Here is a 16,557-nt window from a genome sequence, read left to right on the forward strand (position 1 = left end):
TCAGCGGTGCAATGATCGGGGATTCTTCCTCTGTGGCAATTGCCGTGTCTCATATCTAGTGGCATCTTGAGACACAGCTGTATCATTTTTGGTGCGCATCTGGCTATGGGGAGAGGGGATGACTTGTACTTGGGGCAGATATGGCTACTGAAGAGGGGGCTATACTGGGGAAGGGGGCTTATACATGAGTCAATCACTTTTTTTTCTGGTTTTTGAGGGAAAAGTGGGTACCTCACTTATACGCGGGTCAGCTAATATGCGAGTATAGACGGTAAGTGTTTATAATTGTATGTATGCCCAATTGTAAGGGAACTTTCACTGTGCACAATTAGTTATTTGACCACATATAAACTACTGCTGTTGTTTCAGAAGCATTATATCAAGTATACTTACTATTTCAGGTCGTGTTTTTCCTGTTGATCAGTTCTTTCTGGAAGATGCTATTGCTAAAACAAGGTAACAGCCAATGCTTTATTTACTATATATTCTCCATTTAAATGATATTCTTATTTTGACGGTAAAATAGTTATGCTCATTGCATATTCCACTGCGAACTGTAGAGTACATATCAGGGTTACATATTTAAAGCGGAATATAACCCTGCATTTCAACTTTGCTCTAAAACATTATTTACAGCATATTATATGCAACTAGCATTTTTTTTTTTTACTAGACCAGCATTGGAAGGGTTAAACACAGAGGTTTAAAGTCGTGGAGAGATATGCAGAAGTTCAGATAGATGCATTCTATTTAGTCAAATGTATCTATTGAGAAATGTTACACACTCTTTGGCTGTCCTCCAACTCCTTCTTCTCAGTGAGAGAGATGAGTCACATTCAACACTTAGATACATTTATGTAAACAAAATGTATCTATTTCAGGTTCGGATGCGTCTGCAGAAATCTCCAGGAACTTTAAAGCCCTGTGTAACCCTTCCAATGCTGGTCTAGTAAAAAAAAAAATGCTGGTTGCATATAATATACTGTAAATAATGTTTTAGAGCAAAATTGAAATGCAGGGTTATATTCCGCTTTAAGTAATCTTAAAGCCAGTGGGTACCACTTTAAAAATAAAAAAGTCAGATACTCACCTAAGGAGAGGGAAGGCTCGGTCCTAATGAGCCTTCCCTCTCCTCTCCCGGTGCCCTCGGTGCTGCGCTGGCTCCCCCGTTCGTGTCCGCCGCCGCAGGGACTTCGGAGGTCTTCGGGAGCACTCGGGCTTCCGAAGACGGGCCGCTCCATAGTACGCACGCGCGAGTGCGTCATAGAGGGCGCTCGCACATGCGTACTATGGAGCGGCCCGTCCTCTGGAGCCCGAGTGCTCCCGAAGGCTTCCGAAAGCTCCCTTCGGCTGTGGAAGTGGCAGTATTTGACCGAACTGGTCGAATACTGCCATCTGGGATCCTGCGCGGGACCGGGCACCGGGAGAGGAGAGGGAAGGCTCATTAGGACCGAGCCTCCCCTCTCCTTAGGTGAGTATCTGACTTTTTGATTTTTTAAATGTGAAACATTAACTTTAAGGTGCCCATACATGTATCGCTTTTGTGGACGATCGACCATTTGATTTAATAATTATAATCGAATCTGATAAAAATTGGTGCTGCCAAAAGTATGCCCAAACAACGATTTGACCAATTTTGCGGCAAAATTGGTTGAATGTATTGATCGGCATGCTGCAAGGTGTTGGACCGACATGCTCGATCAGGTCCACTGCGTGCGATAATTGCGACTGATGAATGCTGAGAGGTAATGCAAAAATGTTGGGGCACTAGTGTACATTTACACTAGTGGGGACAGGGGGCGTCGAGATGATGTGGCTGGTTGCAGAAATTGGTCGGGAGTAGGCCTGCTATTTATGGTGGCTAATGGATCTCTCTTCAATCAGAGAGATATCTGTCTGTTGGTTGATCGGCTGCCAAAATCACTAGATATATGGCCACCTTAAATGTGTTCCAAAAATGGGGAGAAAAAGTCCCTGCATCTTATATTTCAAAGACAGGGAATCCCCGACTTACGATCGCCTGCCGATACGACCCACCGCAACGTAAGTGATTCCCTGCCTTATCACCTACTGGTTTCCTCTGCTCCCTGTGTAAAATTAAATAGCAGCAGCGTGGCTCACGTTCCTAGCGATTCTAGCGCTGGATGGTCCTCCATCCACGGATGGTCTCCTCCACTCCCGGCTGGTCTTCTCCGCTACTCCCCTGTAAAAGATGAAATAGCGGTAGAGCAGCTCACCTCAGCTGGCAATTCCAGCACCAGCGATCTGCAGACATCGCCTATTCCACGTGGCTTGCCCTAGTGAAGGCTTCAGGTTGATCGCGTCATCCACAGAAGCCTTCATTAGAGGAAGTTGTGTGAAAGATGAGATGTCTGCAGATCTCTGGCGCTGGAATTGCCAGCTGAGGTGAGCTGCTCTGCCGCTATTTCATCTTTTACAGGGAGCAGTGGAGACCACCCGGGAGTGGTGGAGACCAGCCGGGGATGGAGGACCACCCAGCGCTAGAATCGCTAGGAAGGTGAGCCACGCTGCTGTTATTTAATTTTACACAGGTAGTAGAGGAGACATAGCTGATCAGTGTGGTCAATTTGCAATGCTGGTGACGCAGGTCCAAAACAACCTCAGATAATGAACGTGTCAGTAGCTTATATGGAATGTAAGTTTAATTTGTATTTTATTTATTGGATTAAGTTCAGTAAAAAAATAGATTTTTATTCTGTCATTAGAAGAATGTTTGTAAAGATCACACAGTTAGGCCCGCTTCACATTAGCGTTCGCTGTCCGGATTCGCCTGATCGGATCCGGACCGTATACTGTACAAACGGAACGGACGTTCCGCATAGCAATGCAAAGTCTATGCGGCCGTTCACACGCGTCCGTTCCATATGGAACGGAGCCGGATCTCTATTTTTGGGTCCGGATCATCCGGCCGACGCACCCAGATCGGAGCCTGACTGCATCATCCGTCCATAGAAACCAATGGGAAACGGAAAGCACAAAACACACTGGCTATAAAAACCTGACGTTCTACCCCACTTCCTATGCGTTTTCTAGCGGCCATTTTGGATGGGGACACATGGGCCCAGCATTTCTGGAGTGGAGCAGCAGTGACTTTGTGCTCGAGCTGTTTGGCAGTATGTCGGACGTGGAGGTGAGGCCCTACAGAGCGGAGGACCTGATTCTACATGTGCACCTTCTGCTGACCTCCCAGACCCCAACAATATTTATATAGTTTGTTATCTCTTTTACCAAACGGATCCGGATCGCAGCCGTATCAATACGTATGCAAATGGACCGGATCCGGTCATCCGGTCCGTTCTTTACAGAAACGCAAGTGTGAACGGGGCCTAAAATATTTGCTTCACCTGCTGATTTTAACTGGCAGCCTTTGTAAGGTCATGCAAAGGTTCCTTTTCCTGTAGTGCAGTAAAATCTGTTATGCTTAAGCTGGCCACTAATGGTCCAATTTCTAGCGAAAAATCGTTAGAGCGATCAGAAATTCTGATCTGATTGGTTGTAAATAATCTCCATTGGTGGACACAATCGATATGAACGAGTGAAAAAAATGTCGCCCGAATGAATTTTCGTTGAACGAAAATTTGGATTTTCTTGGTGGTCGTGATCGATAGGAAGCAAAGATTGGTTAGTTGATGATGTAGTGAACGATTTTTCGTCCGATCAGAATTTCTGATCGCTCGAACGATTTTTCGCTAGAAATTGGACAGTTAGTGGCCACCTTAAACTCGATATTTCACTAAAGGTACAGTATAGTGTCAGATATTTTTTTTTTTTTTGTGTTAATTTTTGATTGAAAAGTTTTTGATCTGGGATTTCTCGTTTCTATAGGCTCCAAATTATGGAGAATTTGAGCTCTGCAAAAATTTTCACTGCAGACCTTTGTAAACAAAAATAAACAAAAACCATAATATTGCTGGAATCCCTATTGGTTTGGTCCGTCTATTTCCTGGATGTACCACAAATATTAAAGTTTGGCCAATCATTTGCTTAGAAAAGGTGATTGAAAAAAAAAAAGATACACTAGAATCCCTTTATAGTAAACTCCAAGGGACTTGTCATAGAAGTTTAGTATATCAGAAGTTTACTTACTCACAATTTGCCATATGTTATATCTTCATACAGGTGAATGGTTGGGACCTGGAGGCTGAGTTTATTTTAGCCAGAGATTTACTATATCAGAGTTTACTGTAACAAGATTTTACTGTACACTATTCAAATTTACTTAGATTACATCTGTGTACTTGTTTGGAATGACCAATTGCATGGTAAGGTGTGATGGAACCTGTAGACATATTGCTTCACATTAAGACCAGATCTCTTAGCCAGAACCCCCTATGCCCATTAATGTGGCTAGTTGTTCTTTTACCTGTATATGGACGAGATTTTATATTTACTCCTAACTCTTTTAGGTATGTTTTGGAAGATGCAAGTCCTTACCGACGCTCCTCCAAAAATTCTTCTACAAAAGAGCAGAGAAAGGGGAGGAGCTATGAAGATGTTATGGATGACCTTGAACGGCAGATTAATGGTGTAGTGAGGATACAGGAGTCAAAGAGTGTGAAGGATAGTGCACCAGACCAACAGCTGAACATCAATGAGCTATCTACTCGATACAATGGTAATACTGCTGAATACAGTCCGGTATTTACTGTTTTGAGAGAAAAGCATTTATCTTTTATATAACAATCTGACAGACACAAGTTGGAGCCATGGGAGTATTTTTGAACGACTTTATATTCATGTGCATACGCTGACCAAACGCCAAGTCACACTCCACCCCCCATGTGGCCGCCGTATCCCACCTTGCAGAGTGCACATTGGAGCGTGCTGTACAATGTATACCTACCTGCCCTCGCTCTGGCAGCCCGCGACTTTCCGGCACACTTCTGAACTGCCGCTAGAACTCCAAGCTCACTGTCATGTGACTGTAGAGAGCCTGGTGCTCTAGTGGCCAGTTCAGGAGTTGCGGGGGACACACGAAGATGCAAGTCAGAGCCAGGAGAGGTAGCTATACATTCTGCAGTACTCTCCAATGCCAGCTCTGCATATAAGGGCCCTGACAACATTTTTCTGATTTTGGTACTGTACATTCACACAGTGAAATTAAATGAAACTACTCAAATGCAATTGAAGTGCAGACTTTCAGCTTTAATTCAGTTCGCTGCATAAAAATGTGACACAAATAGTGTAATACAATCCCTTCATTTCAGGGGCTCAAAGGTAATTGGACTATTGACTCAAAGGCTTTTTCATGGGCAGGTGTGGGCAGGTCGTTATGTCATTCTCAATTAAGTAGATAAAAGGCCTGGAGTTGATTGGAGGTGTGGTGCTTGCATGGGGAAGATTTTGCGATGTACAGACAACATGCGGTCAAAGGAGCTCTCCATGCAGGTGTAAGAAGCCATCCTTGAGCATCAGTTTCACTTGTTGAAGATGAAACTTCGAAGGCCCACAAACAGCATCTGAAAGCCGCTGCAGTAAAGGCATGTCAGGGCATTAAAGGAGGAAACCCAGCAGGGGCGTAGCAATAGGGGGTGCAGAGGTAGCCACCGCATCGGGGCCCTTGGGCCAGAGGGGCCCCGAAATGGCCCTCCCTCAACTACAGTATTAGCTCTCTATTGGTCCTGTGCTGGTAATAATCACTTCTATAGATACTTTGAATAGTAGTGATCACTAACAAACTGTTCCCCATCCCCATCCCCGTGCTTGTCCTTGGCAGGTTTTGGTGCACCGTATCAATTGTTATGTATAGAGTGCTTGGGGGGCCCCATTGTAAAACTTGCATCGGGGCCCACAGCTCATTAGCTACGCCACTGAAACCCAGCATCCAGTGATGTTCACGAGTTCAAGACTTCAGGGTGTCATTGTCAGAAAATGGTTTTCAACCAATTATTAGAATTGAACATTTTATTTCCAGTTAATTTATTTGTTTGTGATCAAACTTTTCAAAGCCTTGCGTCCTTTTTTTATTCTCGTCCTGGTTAGCTGCACTGTTGGTGCTACTTTTTGTTAAATTAATTGTGTGTCTTATGTGCGCTCATTGCTTAGCAACGGCACACTAACAAATCATATACTCTATTGAGACCATGTAATCTGTTTGTGCTTTGCATAGCAACAGCGCAGTAATAAAAAATTCATGTGACCCATGCCGCAGCTTCATCTGATGAAGGCATAGTGATGCCAAACCGTGTAATGAAACTTCAGGTATGTTGATTGCAGGACACACCCACCACCGCAACTGATACCTGGTCCTTTCCATCAGGACTACCACGCTGCTGGCCACGGCTGGGATGAGCGGGATAGAGGCATTGTCATAGAGGGTCCCTGTCCATCCATTCATTGTGATATGCTTAATAACTTGCACCATCCTGTAAGGATCACAGTTTATAAAAAGTTTAACCCACCATGGATATGATAAGATATGATATAAACTGTGTGGTGATGAAAGCAGCCATGTCTGAATATTCTTACATTTATGTAATAAATGAAATTGTTTTCATTGCAGGTGTCAATAAATCTGTTGTGAAAACACTGTTTTCCATGGATCTGGAAAAAATTAATCTCGAGTTGATTGAAGCATTGCTGGAATGGATAGTTAATGGGGAACATGCCTACCCACCAGGTTGGTGTTCATCAAGCAGTCGTTCTAATTAATCATAACTGTTAGTTACCACCTAGTAAAGGCCGACATTAACAATGTAATATGTTTTCGGTTCAGTAGAATCTCTTTATTATAATCTCTGATATAGAATCTTGTTCTAGCAAACTGATGTAGTAAACCTCTAGCAATAGTAAACTCAGTCCCTGGGTCCCAGGCAGGGCCGGGCCGAGGCATAGGCTGGAGAGGCTCCAGCCTCAGGGCGCAGTGTAGGAGGGGGCGCACAATTCATTCAGTTGTCATTCCTAATTGTGTATGAAGCAGAAAGAAATAAGAAAAGGGGATACATAGCAGTAACTGCAAGCCAGATAACTAGATATTAAGGTGTTGGGGAGGTTGTGGGCCCTGTGGCCCTCTTAGTCTAATAGCAATTAGTGTGTGATGGCTGGGGTGGGAGGGATGGAGGGGCGCACTTTGGTGTCTCAGCCTTGGGTGCTGGAGGACCTTGTCCCTGCTCTGGTCCCAGGTAATATCTATATAAATAAATCTACAATGTATGACCAATCTTGATATAGTGAACTTCTGATATAGTAGGCTATTTTGCCAGGTCTTTTGGAGTTTACTTTAAAGGGATTCTGCCGGTGGCGTAGTGGTTAGCGCTCTCGCCTTGAGAAAATATGAAAAATGTTATCAGGTGCGTGGATGCGGATCATACTGTATGACTATTAGGCCTCTTGCACACTACATGCAATTCCGATTTGCGTTTTTTAATCGGTACTGCATGCTGCGTTTTTTTCTGCGTCTCTCTTTTTGTTTTAATAGCATCCAGGGAATATCAGAATCGTGAATCGGATTTGCAGTGTGCAGGGGGCCTTATTTGGTCTAAGGGCAATTTTTTCTGCTGCATTCCGTGGAAACAGCAGCCCCAGCTAATAACTGTCCAAAATGGAGATGCCCTTTTATAAAACTTATGGTCAGTTATGCACTTTTCACGTTTTGTGTTTTTGTTTTATTTTAGGTGCTATTTTGGTGTTTTTGCCTGGCCTTGCAGAGATTAAAACACTGTATGATCAGCTACAATCGAATGCCTTGTTTAGTAACAGACGCAGCAAGCGGTATGTTCCCCCTCACACTGATTGGTCATTATCTGTGTATTGTAATAAATAGTATCAGTTCATGTCTCTTGTGTTCCGCCCTGCAGATGTGTTATCTACCCCTTGCATTCCTCTCTGGCCAGTGAAGAGCAGCAGGCCGTTTTTATAAAACCACCACAAGGAGTTACCAAGATCATCATTTCCACCAACATCGCAGAAACATCTATCACTATTGATGATGTTGTGTATGTGATTGACTCTGGCAAAATGAAGGAGAAAAGGTAATATGGGCATCAAACAAAAATATCTGTCTGTTGTGCCTTGCATTTAGTCTTTCACTACTTTTTTCAAAAAAGTAGGGAGAGAGAAGTTCCTGTGTGCCCAAGCCAGTGGTCTCGGTACCAACGAGACCTATCAACGTGTACTAAAAGGCTGGAATAAAAATAATCTCTTTATTGAAATGACAATTATGAGTACAAAAAAAAAATAGGCTATGGCGGCCGACACAGCCTATTTTTTTTACACTGACAATTATGTCATTTTAATGGCATTTCAATAAAGCGCTTATATTTTTTTCTGTGGTGCCAGCCTTTTTGTACGCAACTTTCACTACGTTTAGATTTTACCCCATGATTTACTATGCAGACCTGAAACTTGGGCAGGTGCTTCACTTCCATCCTTCTAATGACTTTATCTGGCTGTAACATTAATCATTCTTTATACTAACGCTGGATTGGCATCCCGGTGGCACGAACACGGCGGCGGCAGCGAGCAATGCAGGGTAAACAGAACGTTTTAATGCGCCCACATTACAGTAATTGGTTATCTTCAAGTTTCCCTACTATGATTTTTTTTTTCTTTTTTTAAGTTTTAGGTAAACTTTAAGTTTAAATGTACTCGAGTTCTAACATTTTGGCAATAGTATTGGGTTGTTTTCATTAAGTGTGCGTGTATACTGTAAAGATGTATGTAAAATGATCCCTGGACTACATTGACTCCCACTTCCCTAGGTATGATCCAGGAAAGAGTATGGAGAGCCTTGAGGAGACGTGGGTATCCCGAGCCAATGCCATGCAGAGGAAAGGAAGAGCTGGGCGTGTGGCCTCAGGGGTGTGTTTTCACCTGTTCACCAGCCACCACTATAAGCATCACCTGCTAGACCAGCAGCCTCCGGAGATCCACCGTATTCCACTGGAGCAGCTCTGTTTGAGGTACATGCGATATTTTCATGAAAAAAAAAATCTGTATGAGAAATAGTTCTGCTGTCCTTCCTAATTGCCATGCAACTAAAGCCTATGACACTTGGACTGAGACACACTGTATCTTTAAATGTTAACATAGACACAGGTTGCTCTATCAGTAACAGTAATTGTCGTTAGATGTACTGCCTCGTATGTATTTGTCCACTAGATGTCACTGTTGTATGAATCATGTAGAATTTATTGCATAATACCCAAGCAGCAATAAGAAGCTTTGGGTATTCTGTTGTAATGGCCATATCAATCCCTGCAATGCACTGATAAGGAGCCAACAGTCTGAAACAGGATGTCTGCGTGTTGGATTGATGTGGCTCTGTAAAATGTATACGCTATAGGCTTGCTATACGCCAGCAGTTCTGGATGTAAGCCTGGCTTCAGGGGCATTAAGAGATAATTTGCATATTCAGGAGTGATGCATCATCATGGGTAACCACAGTTGCTCACTTAAAGCTGAATTATCTCAAATACCTTCTGTTTTAAAAAGGCAAATTACGCCAAAGAATTTATTGAAGATACAAATATTTTTATGCTGCTATATATAGTGCGTGCGCATATACCTGAACACATATTAGCTCTATGGATAAAGTTGCACTCACTGGCTGGCCATCCAATCAGGAATGGCTGGTGTGCTGGAAAAACAAATCCTGGGCACCACAGGATCCAAAGATAGTATGAAGACGTAGTAATCCGCACCACCTTCAATAATAAATCTTCATTTATTGGTATAAAAAGACATACAGTAAAAACAAAGAACTGTAGTGCAAGATAGTCCACTGTTTCAGGCTACCTGCCCATCTTCATGTTGCCCAATTCTGGGCAACATGAAGATGGGCAGGCAGCCTGAAACAGTGGACTGTCTTGCCCTACAGTTTGTTTTTACAGTATGTCTTTTTTATACCAATAAATGAAGATTTATTATTGAAGGTGGTGCGGATTACTACGTCTTCATATACCTGAACACATGCGTTGAATATAGAAGTTGCCCTTATTATTTTTTTGAGTCTCGCACTTGTCTAGACTCCTGCTCTAGATTCTTGTTTCGGGTCAATGATTCAGAAACTTCATAGTGAAGCATTTTCTAAAGGAAGTCAGCTCACACATCCCTACTAGTGGATTTTTCTGTACAGCAGGCTGAAAAATCTCATAGCAAAGATTAGCTTTTATATAAATTGTCTCTTTCCTCCATTTGTAAAGAATAATTTCAACTTTGTTTGGAGTTTAACAAATCCGTTTAACCCTAGGATAAAGATTTTGGAGATATTTTCTGAGATACGTCTGGAAACGGTCATGTCCCGAATAATTGAACCCCCGAACACGGAATCCATTCAAACGTCAAAGTTGCGGCTTCGGGATCTTGGGGCGCTTACTAAGCAAGACACGCTCACTCCGCTGGGCTACCATTTGGCTTCCCTGCCAGTAGATGTGAGGATAGGAAAACTCATGCTGTTTGGTGCGATCTTCCGCTGTCTGGACCCAGCGCTCACTATTGCTGCCAGCCTGGCCTTCAAGTCTCCTTTTGTGAGTAATGCCAACTATTAAATGCCGAATTTATAAACCTGTGCACTGCGAAGGTATAAAATGTTGAAACCATGTGTTACTTTTTTTTTACTTTTTAGTTAAAGTTACTTTTATTTAAAGTTTGCATGGGGAATCTTTGATCCATGCAGTAGCCAACTAAAGCTGGCCATACACTTATAGATGCCAACCAATATGGCAAAACTATTGATTCCTCTCTGGAAGGAATCGATTCCTACCACACATTGCACATCGATTTTACACCTGTGGCCAACTGCACAATATCAGTCCAGCAGTCGTGTGAGTTGATCCGCTGGATGGATTGGGCAAACTGCCTGTTAACATTCGCTCATCTAGTCGTTTGCCACCCGGACACACACACATGCCTGATTGTCATCCAACAGACCAAAATCGGACGACAATCAGGAGAAATTGTTGGACGTGTGTATGAGCCTTAGGTATCTGTTGTGTAACTCTAGGAGATCTTATTTAGTTGGGATTTTTTTTCAATTATTAAATGTCTGCACACATGCTAGATAAATGTTGGGGGCACACAAACTATCGACATCGCTGAAACTGCATTGCTTAGCAAAAAGAAACAGGTAGTTTGAACGACCTTGTTCACACACTGATATTCTAAACAATTATGTTGTTCAAAAACTGCCACTTTCACACGCCAGCGGGCATCTTCATCCTGTTTTCCGCTATTATTAACTCCTATCCCATCTTTGATTTGCAATATCTATCCTGCCTGTCCTTGTGCCACATTGCCTATTTCCGTTAAGCAACTGCCAGGTCAAATTCCTTGCAAGCACAAGGCTATTAGGCCAAATAAAATGATTCAATCTGAACACTGGTTGGCAGATCACTAGCCTGCAGTCTTTTGACACATATGATCCCATGAGGGGGGCATGGTATGTGACAGCAGTTTTCGGCAGTGAGGAGAGAAACGGTGCACTCGGGGATCACTCAAGCATTGCTGTTGGTAAAGATCCAATGTGCCAGATCTTTATGTGACTTCAGAGACCCTTGTACAGATACTAGATTCTTGGCAGAGCCGGTCCTGTATGGCCACCTCAGCCGAGAGTCCTCTCGCGTGTGCTCCTAACTTTATCAACCTGAGAGCATATTTTTACTTGCAAGGTGTACTTTTATTGATTCAGTTTTACCTGTGTCCAGGTGTGTCCCTGGGATAAAAAGGAGGAGGCCAACAAGAAGAAGCAGGAATTTGCTGTAGCAAACAGTGATCATTTGGCTCTTCTCCAGGCATACAAGGTGAGTGGTGGAATTGTACTATGAGTATCTCAACATGGGCATGATGGCCACAATGGTTAGCCTGTTCAACAGACCTGTCCATTAGAAACATTCATGTAGAACTGTACAGTATGGTATCATGTATTTATTTAGCCTCACTAGTTTCAACTTAAAATCACTCTTACCTATTGAAGTATTGGAAGCCTTAACGTTTTGTGAATACCATATACTTGTATTAAAAGTTGCACTTGATGCTCAAGTAAAGTATTTGTATTGTAAGACCATATATAGTGCTTTTAGGATACCCTGTATATTATATTAGTTAGTTCACTGATACTTTATTATACACCTTTCATGTAATCTAATTATCAGGTATGAGCTACGGATGAATTCTGAGTAGGTTTTATTCAGAATTCACCCAGGTAATTAGCACACCTGAGGGGGGGGGGAATCGAGGGGGCACGGGAGGGTTAAACATACCCAGGAGCCTTCTGATGTAATCCATCCCATGCTGCGCTCCAATTCAGTCACGTGACTGCCGCACTTCCTCCTTCAACCCGAAAGGAGAAAGTGCAGTAGTCACGTGACCGTGAATTGGAACACAGCATGGGACGGATTGAAGCAGAAGGCTCCTGGGTACATTTAACTCCCCGCTCAGGTGTGCTAATTACCTGGATGAATTCCGAATAAAACCTATTTGGAATTCATCTGATGCTCATCCCTGCTAATTATGCAAATTTGGTATGTGAATATTTAAATTTAGCTTGAAAATGGACTAATCGAAATCACCAGTGGAAATTGATTGGTTCATTTTTAAGCTGCATAAATCTGCATTAAAAATTATCTGCGTCTCATTGACCAATCGTAGACGCTAGGACTACAACATTTATACAAAGCTAGACAGTGATGATATTTAGCCACACTACAGGGACTCCATAGAACTGCTAAGTAAAAGGTAAAAAAAAATAAAGACTTATGTGAAATGTAGTTCAAATCTAACTAAATTTGGCAGACTAGTGGCAGTTACAAGTTTTGAAAGGACTTCCCACTAGGCACAGCTGTGATATGGCACAGTGTAGGCCTCAGCCTCACATCCGGTATATTTCTTTCAAAACTACATACGTTTAAATGAGCACTACAGCAAAACTAGTAAGCACTTAAAATCTGACAGAACCAACATGTTTTAGACTAGTCTGTCTCCTCATGGGGGATTCTCAGGGTTTTCTTTTGTTTTCAAAAGCTTTTCCTAAACAGCTATTACTAACTGCCAAAATGGTAAGATGCCAGCCTCCCTACTCGCTTGGACAATATTTGGGCAGCTGGAATGCTTTTAAAAAAAAAAAAAAAAAAACACCACCCATAGAATCCCCCATGAAGAGATGGACTAGTCCAAAACCTGTCGGTTCTGACCGATTTTAACTCCTTACTGCTGGGGTGGTCCTTTAAGAAGATTTATGCCTGGCAAAAGCACAACATGCTGAACACAACTTAATAGTGTGTGTGTGTATATTACACACTGCTTTTGTCCCCAAAATAATATGTATGGAAAAATAATGCAATTTCCCCCATATCACGGTGCTATCGATGTGCGCCTCATATCCTGATCAGTCAGAGAAAGCTGTAAAAGCAATTCTACTGCTTAGGAGCAGGGAAGCTGTTTTATCAATTATCCAGATAAGACCACCTACTTGTTAACTTGGTGTTGTGGCTAAAGGCCCGTACACACGCCTGATCAAAGGCAACGATGGGTCCGTCGTCACCTCCCGCTGGGCGGGCGTTCCAGCGACAGTCCGGCGTGTGTACAGTCTGTCTGCAGACTGATGAGGCTGTTTCTGAGCGACCCGCCCGGCAGATCGTTCAGAGACAGCCTTATCACTTCGCCGACAGACTGTACACACGCCGGATTGTCTGCTGAAACCCCGCCCAGTGGGAGGTGACGACGGACCCGTCGTTTCCTTTGATCAGGCGTGTGTACGGGCCTTTAGCCACAGGAGCAGAGGGGAAATTTTAGTAAGAGTGACCTAACCATTCTCAGTTTAAACCTTTTGATGAATCAGTTTATTTTGTTCATTTAGGGCTGGAGCAATGTTATAAAGGAAAACCCACGTGCCGGATATTCGTATTGCCGAGAAAATTTTTTATCATCAAGAGTGATGCAGGTACATTAAATTGGAGACGATGATGGATTGTAAATTAAAATGTTATTTTTTATTATGTGTCCATTAAAGCGGACCTGAACTCACAACGTCCTCTCTGCTCTAAAAGATACACAACAGCATAATAACCTTTAAACAAAAAACACTTGTTTGTTACAGCTGATACAAATCCTAAAATTAATCTGCACTGTTTCTACCTCCTGATTCATGGAAGCAGACATATTGTTAACCTCCTCTGCTTTCAAATGGCCTTATCTACCATCTCTGCCATAGGCAGTCATGTGACCCATGGGAGAGATCAGATTATAATTTGTGATTAGACACAAATGAGGGGGAATTATACAGTGGGTTGCAAAAGTATTTGGCCCCCTTGAAGTTTTCCACATTTTGTCACATTACTGCCACAAACATGCATCAATTTTATTGAAATTCAACGTGAAAGACCAATACAAAGTGGTGTACATGTGAGAAGTGGATCAAAAATCATACATGATTCCAAACATTTTTTACAAATAAATAACTGCAAAGTGGGGTGTGTGTAATTATTCGGCCCCCTGAGTCAATACTTTGTAGAACCACCTTTTTGCTGCAATTACAGCTGCTAGTCTTTTGGGGTATGTCTCTACCAGCTTTACACATCTAGAGACTGAAATCCTTGCCCATTCTTCTTTAGAAAAAAGCTCAGTCAGATTAGATGGACAGTGTTTGTGAACAGCAGTTTTCAGATCTTGCCACAGATTCTCGATTGGATTTAGATCTGGACTTTGACTGGGCCATTCTAACACATAGATATGTTTTGTTTTCAACCATTCCATTGTTGCCCTGGTTTTATGTTTAGGGTCATTGTCCTGCTGGAAGGTGAACCTCCGCCCCAGTCTCAAGTCTTTTGTAGTCTCCAAGAGGTTTTTTTCCAAGTTTGCCCTGTATTTGGCTTCATCCATCTTCCCATCAACTCTGACCAGCTTCTCTGTCCCTGCTTAAGAGATGCACCCCCCTCGAGCATGATGCTGCCACCACCATATTTGACAGTGGGGATGGTGTGTTCAGAGTGATGTGCAGTGCTAGTTTTCTGCCACACATAGCGTTTTGGATTTTGGCCAAAAAGTTCCATTTTGGTCTCATCTGACCAGCGCACCTTCTTCTTCCACATGGTTGCTGTGTCCCCCACATGGCTTGTGGCAAACTGCAAACGGGACTTCTTATGATTTCTGTTAACAATGCCTTTCTTCTTGCCACTCTTCCATAAAGGCCAACTTTGTACAGTGCATGACTAATAGTTGTCCTATGGACAGAGTCTCCCACCTGATCTGTAGATCTCTGCAGCTCGTCCAGAGTCACCATGGGCCTCTTGACTGCATTTCTGATCAGCGCTCTCCTTGTTCGGCCTGTGAGTTTAGGTGGATGGCCTTGTCTTGGTAGGTGTACAGTTGTGCCATACTCCTTCCATTTCTGAATGATCGCTTGAACAGTGCTCCGTGGGATGTTCAAGGCTTTGGTAACCTTTTTGTAGCCTAAGCCTGCTTTAAATTTCTCAATAACTTGATCACTGACCTGTCTTGTGTGTTCTTTGACAGTGTTGTTGCTCCCAATATTCTCTTAGACAACCTCTGAGGCCCTCACAGAGCAGCTGTATTTGTACTGACATTAGATTACACACAGGTGCACTCTATTTAGTCATTAGCACTCATCAGGCAATGTCTATAGGCAACTGACTGCACTCAGATCAAAGGGGGCCGAATAATTATGCACACACCACTTTGCAGTTATTTGTAAAAAAAAAAAAATGTTTGGAATCATCATGTATGATTTCCGTTCCACTTCTCATGTGTACACCACTTTGTGTTGGTCTTTTATGTGGAATTCCAATAAAATTGATTCATGTTTGTAGCAGTAATATGCCAAAATGTGGAAAACTTCAAGGGGGCCGAATACTTTTGCAACCCACTGTATAAATCTTTTGAAGCCACGGCCTGCAGCCATTCTTTTTTTCTGTCCTCTCCAGGATCATGTATTCAAGTTTTTGCAACCCACTGTACAAGCTAAACTCTCTAATTATACACAGGGTGCATTTCTCTATGTATTTTTTTCAGTTCTTTGCAAGAGTTCAGGTCCACTTTAAGTCTGCAGTTGGTATATTATGGATGTTGCAACTTGAGCCGGTAAAATAACTGAATTATTCTGGATAAATGATATTCACAAAGTTAATTTCCTTGGTAATGTTCTGTTTCGTGTAGGAAAATGGGACACACACTGATGTACTGTAATGAGACTTTATCCCTGGTCTGTTTTATCCTGTAGGAAATAGCTAGTCTGAAAAGACAGTTCACAGAGCTGCTGTCAGACATTGGCTTTGTTCGGGAAGGCCTGCGTGCTAGAGACATTGAGAAGAGGTGGGCCTACAGAGGCGATGGAATCATAGAAGCTACTGGTGAAGAGGTAAGCCTTGCTCTAAAGCCGTGCTGTCATGGTAACCATATTTAGTGTCACATTTTGTGACATCCCTGTTTAGACATTCTCTTGTTTTGCTGCTAAGTTAAAATATCCTCAGACTTTACAAAGGTCCACCATAATATATACTTAGATTTATTTCATGTATTCATGGTAGCTTATTTTTTTATATGGGAATGTTTATTTAATCAAAACAAGATGTCCATTTTTGAAAA

General features: G+C 42.5%; 1 protein-coding gene across 4 annotated transcripts in view; it reads left to right on the forward strand.

The window, feature by feature from the left end:
• DHX57 (DExH-box helicase 57) overlaps window positions 1–16,557 on the forward strand; it is an 80,550-nt gene that overhangs the window by 45,256 nt on the left and 18,737 nt on the right. For all 4 annotated transcript variants that reach the window (XM_068232193.1, XM_068232195.1, XM_068232191.1 and 1 more), the window contains exons 11-20: window positions 402–456; window positions 4,428–4,636; window positions 6,524–6,640; window positions 7,635–7,731; window positions 7,818–7,991; window positions 8,721–8,921; window positions 10,211–10,487; window positions 11,664–11,759; window positions 13,814–13,897; window positions 16,193–16,330. In XM_068232193.1, the coding sequence (XP_068088294.1) occupies window positions 402–456; window positions 4,428–4,636; window positions 6,524–6,640; window positions 7,635–7,731; window positions 7,818–7,991; window positions 8,721–8,921; window positions 10,211–10,487; window positions 11,664–11,759; window positions 13,814–13,897; window positions 16,193–16,330 (1,448 nt within the window). The remainder of the gene's footprint in view (window positions 1–401; window positions 457–4,427; window positions 4,637–6,523; window positions 6,641–7,634; window positions 7,732–7,817; window positions 7,992–8,720; window positions 8,922–10,210; window positions 10,488–11,663; window positions 11,760–13,813; window positions 13,898–16,192; window positions 16,331–16,557) is intronic.

Source organism: Hyperolius riggenbachi, chromosome 4 (assembly GCF_040937935.1).
Source record: "Hyperolius riggenbachi isolate aHypRig1 chromosome 4, aHypRig1.pri, whole genome shotgun sequence".
NCBI lineage: Eukaryota > Metazoa > Chordata > Amphibia > Anura > Hyperoliidae > Hyperolius > Hyperolius riggenbachi.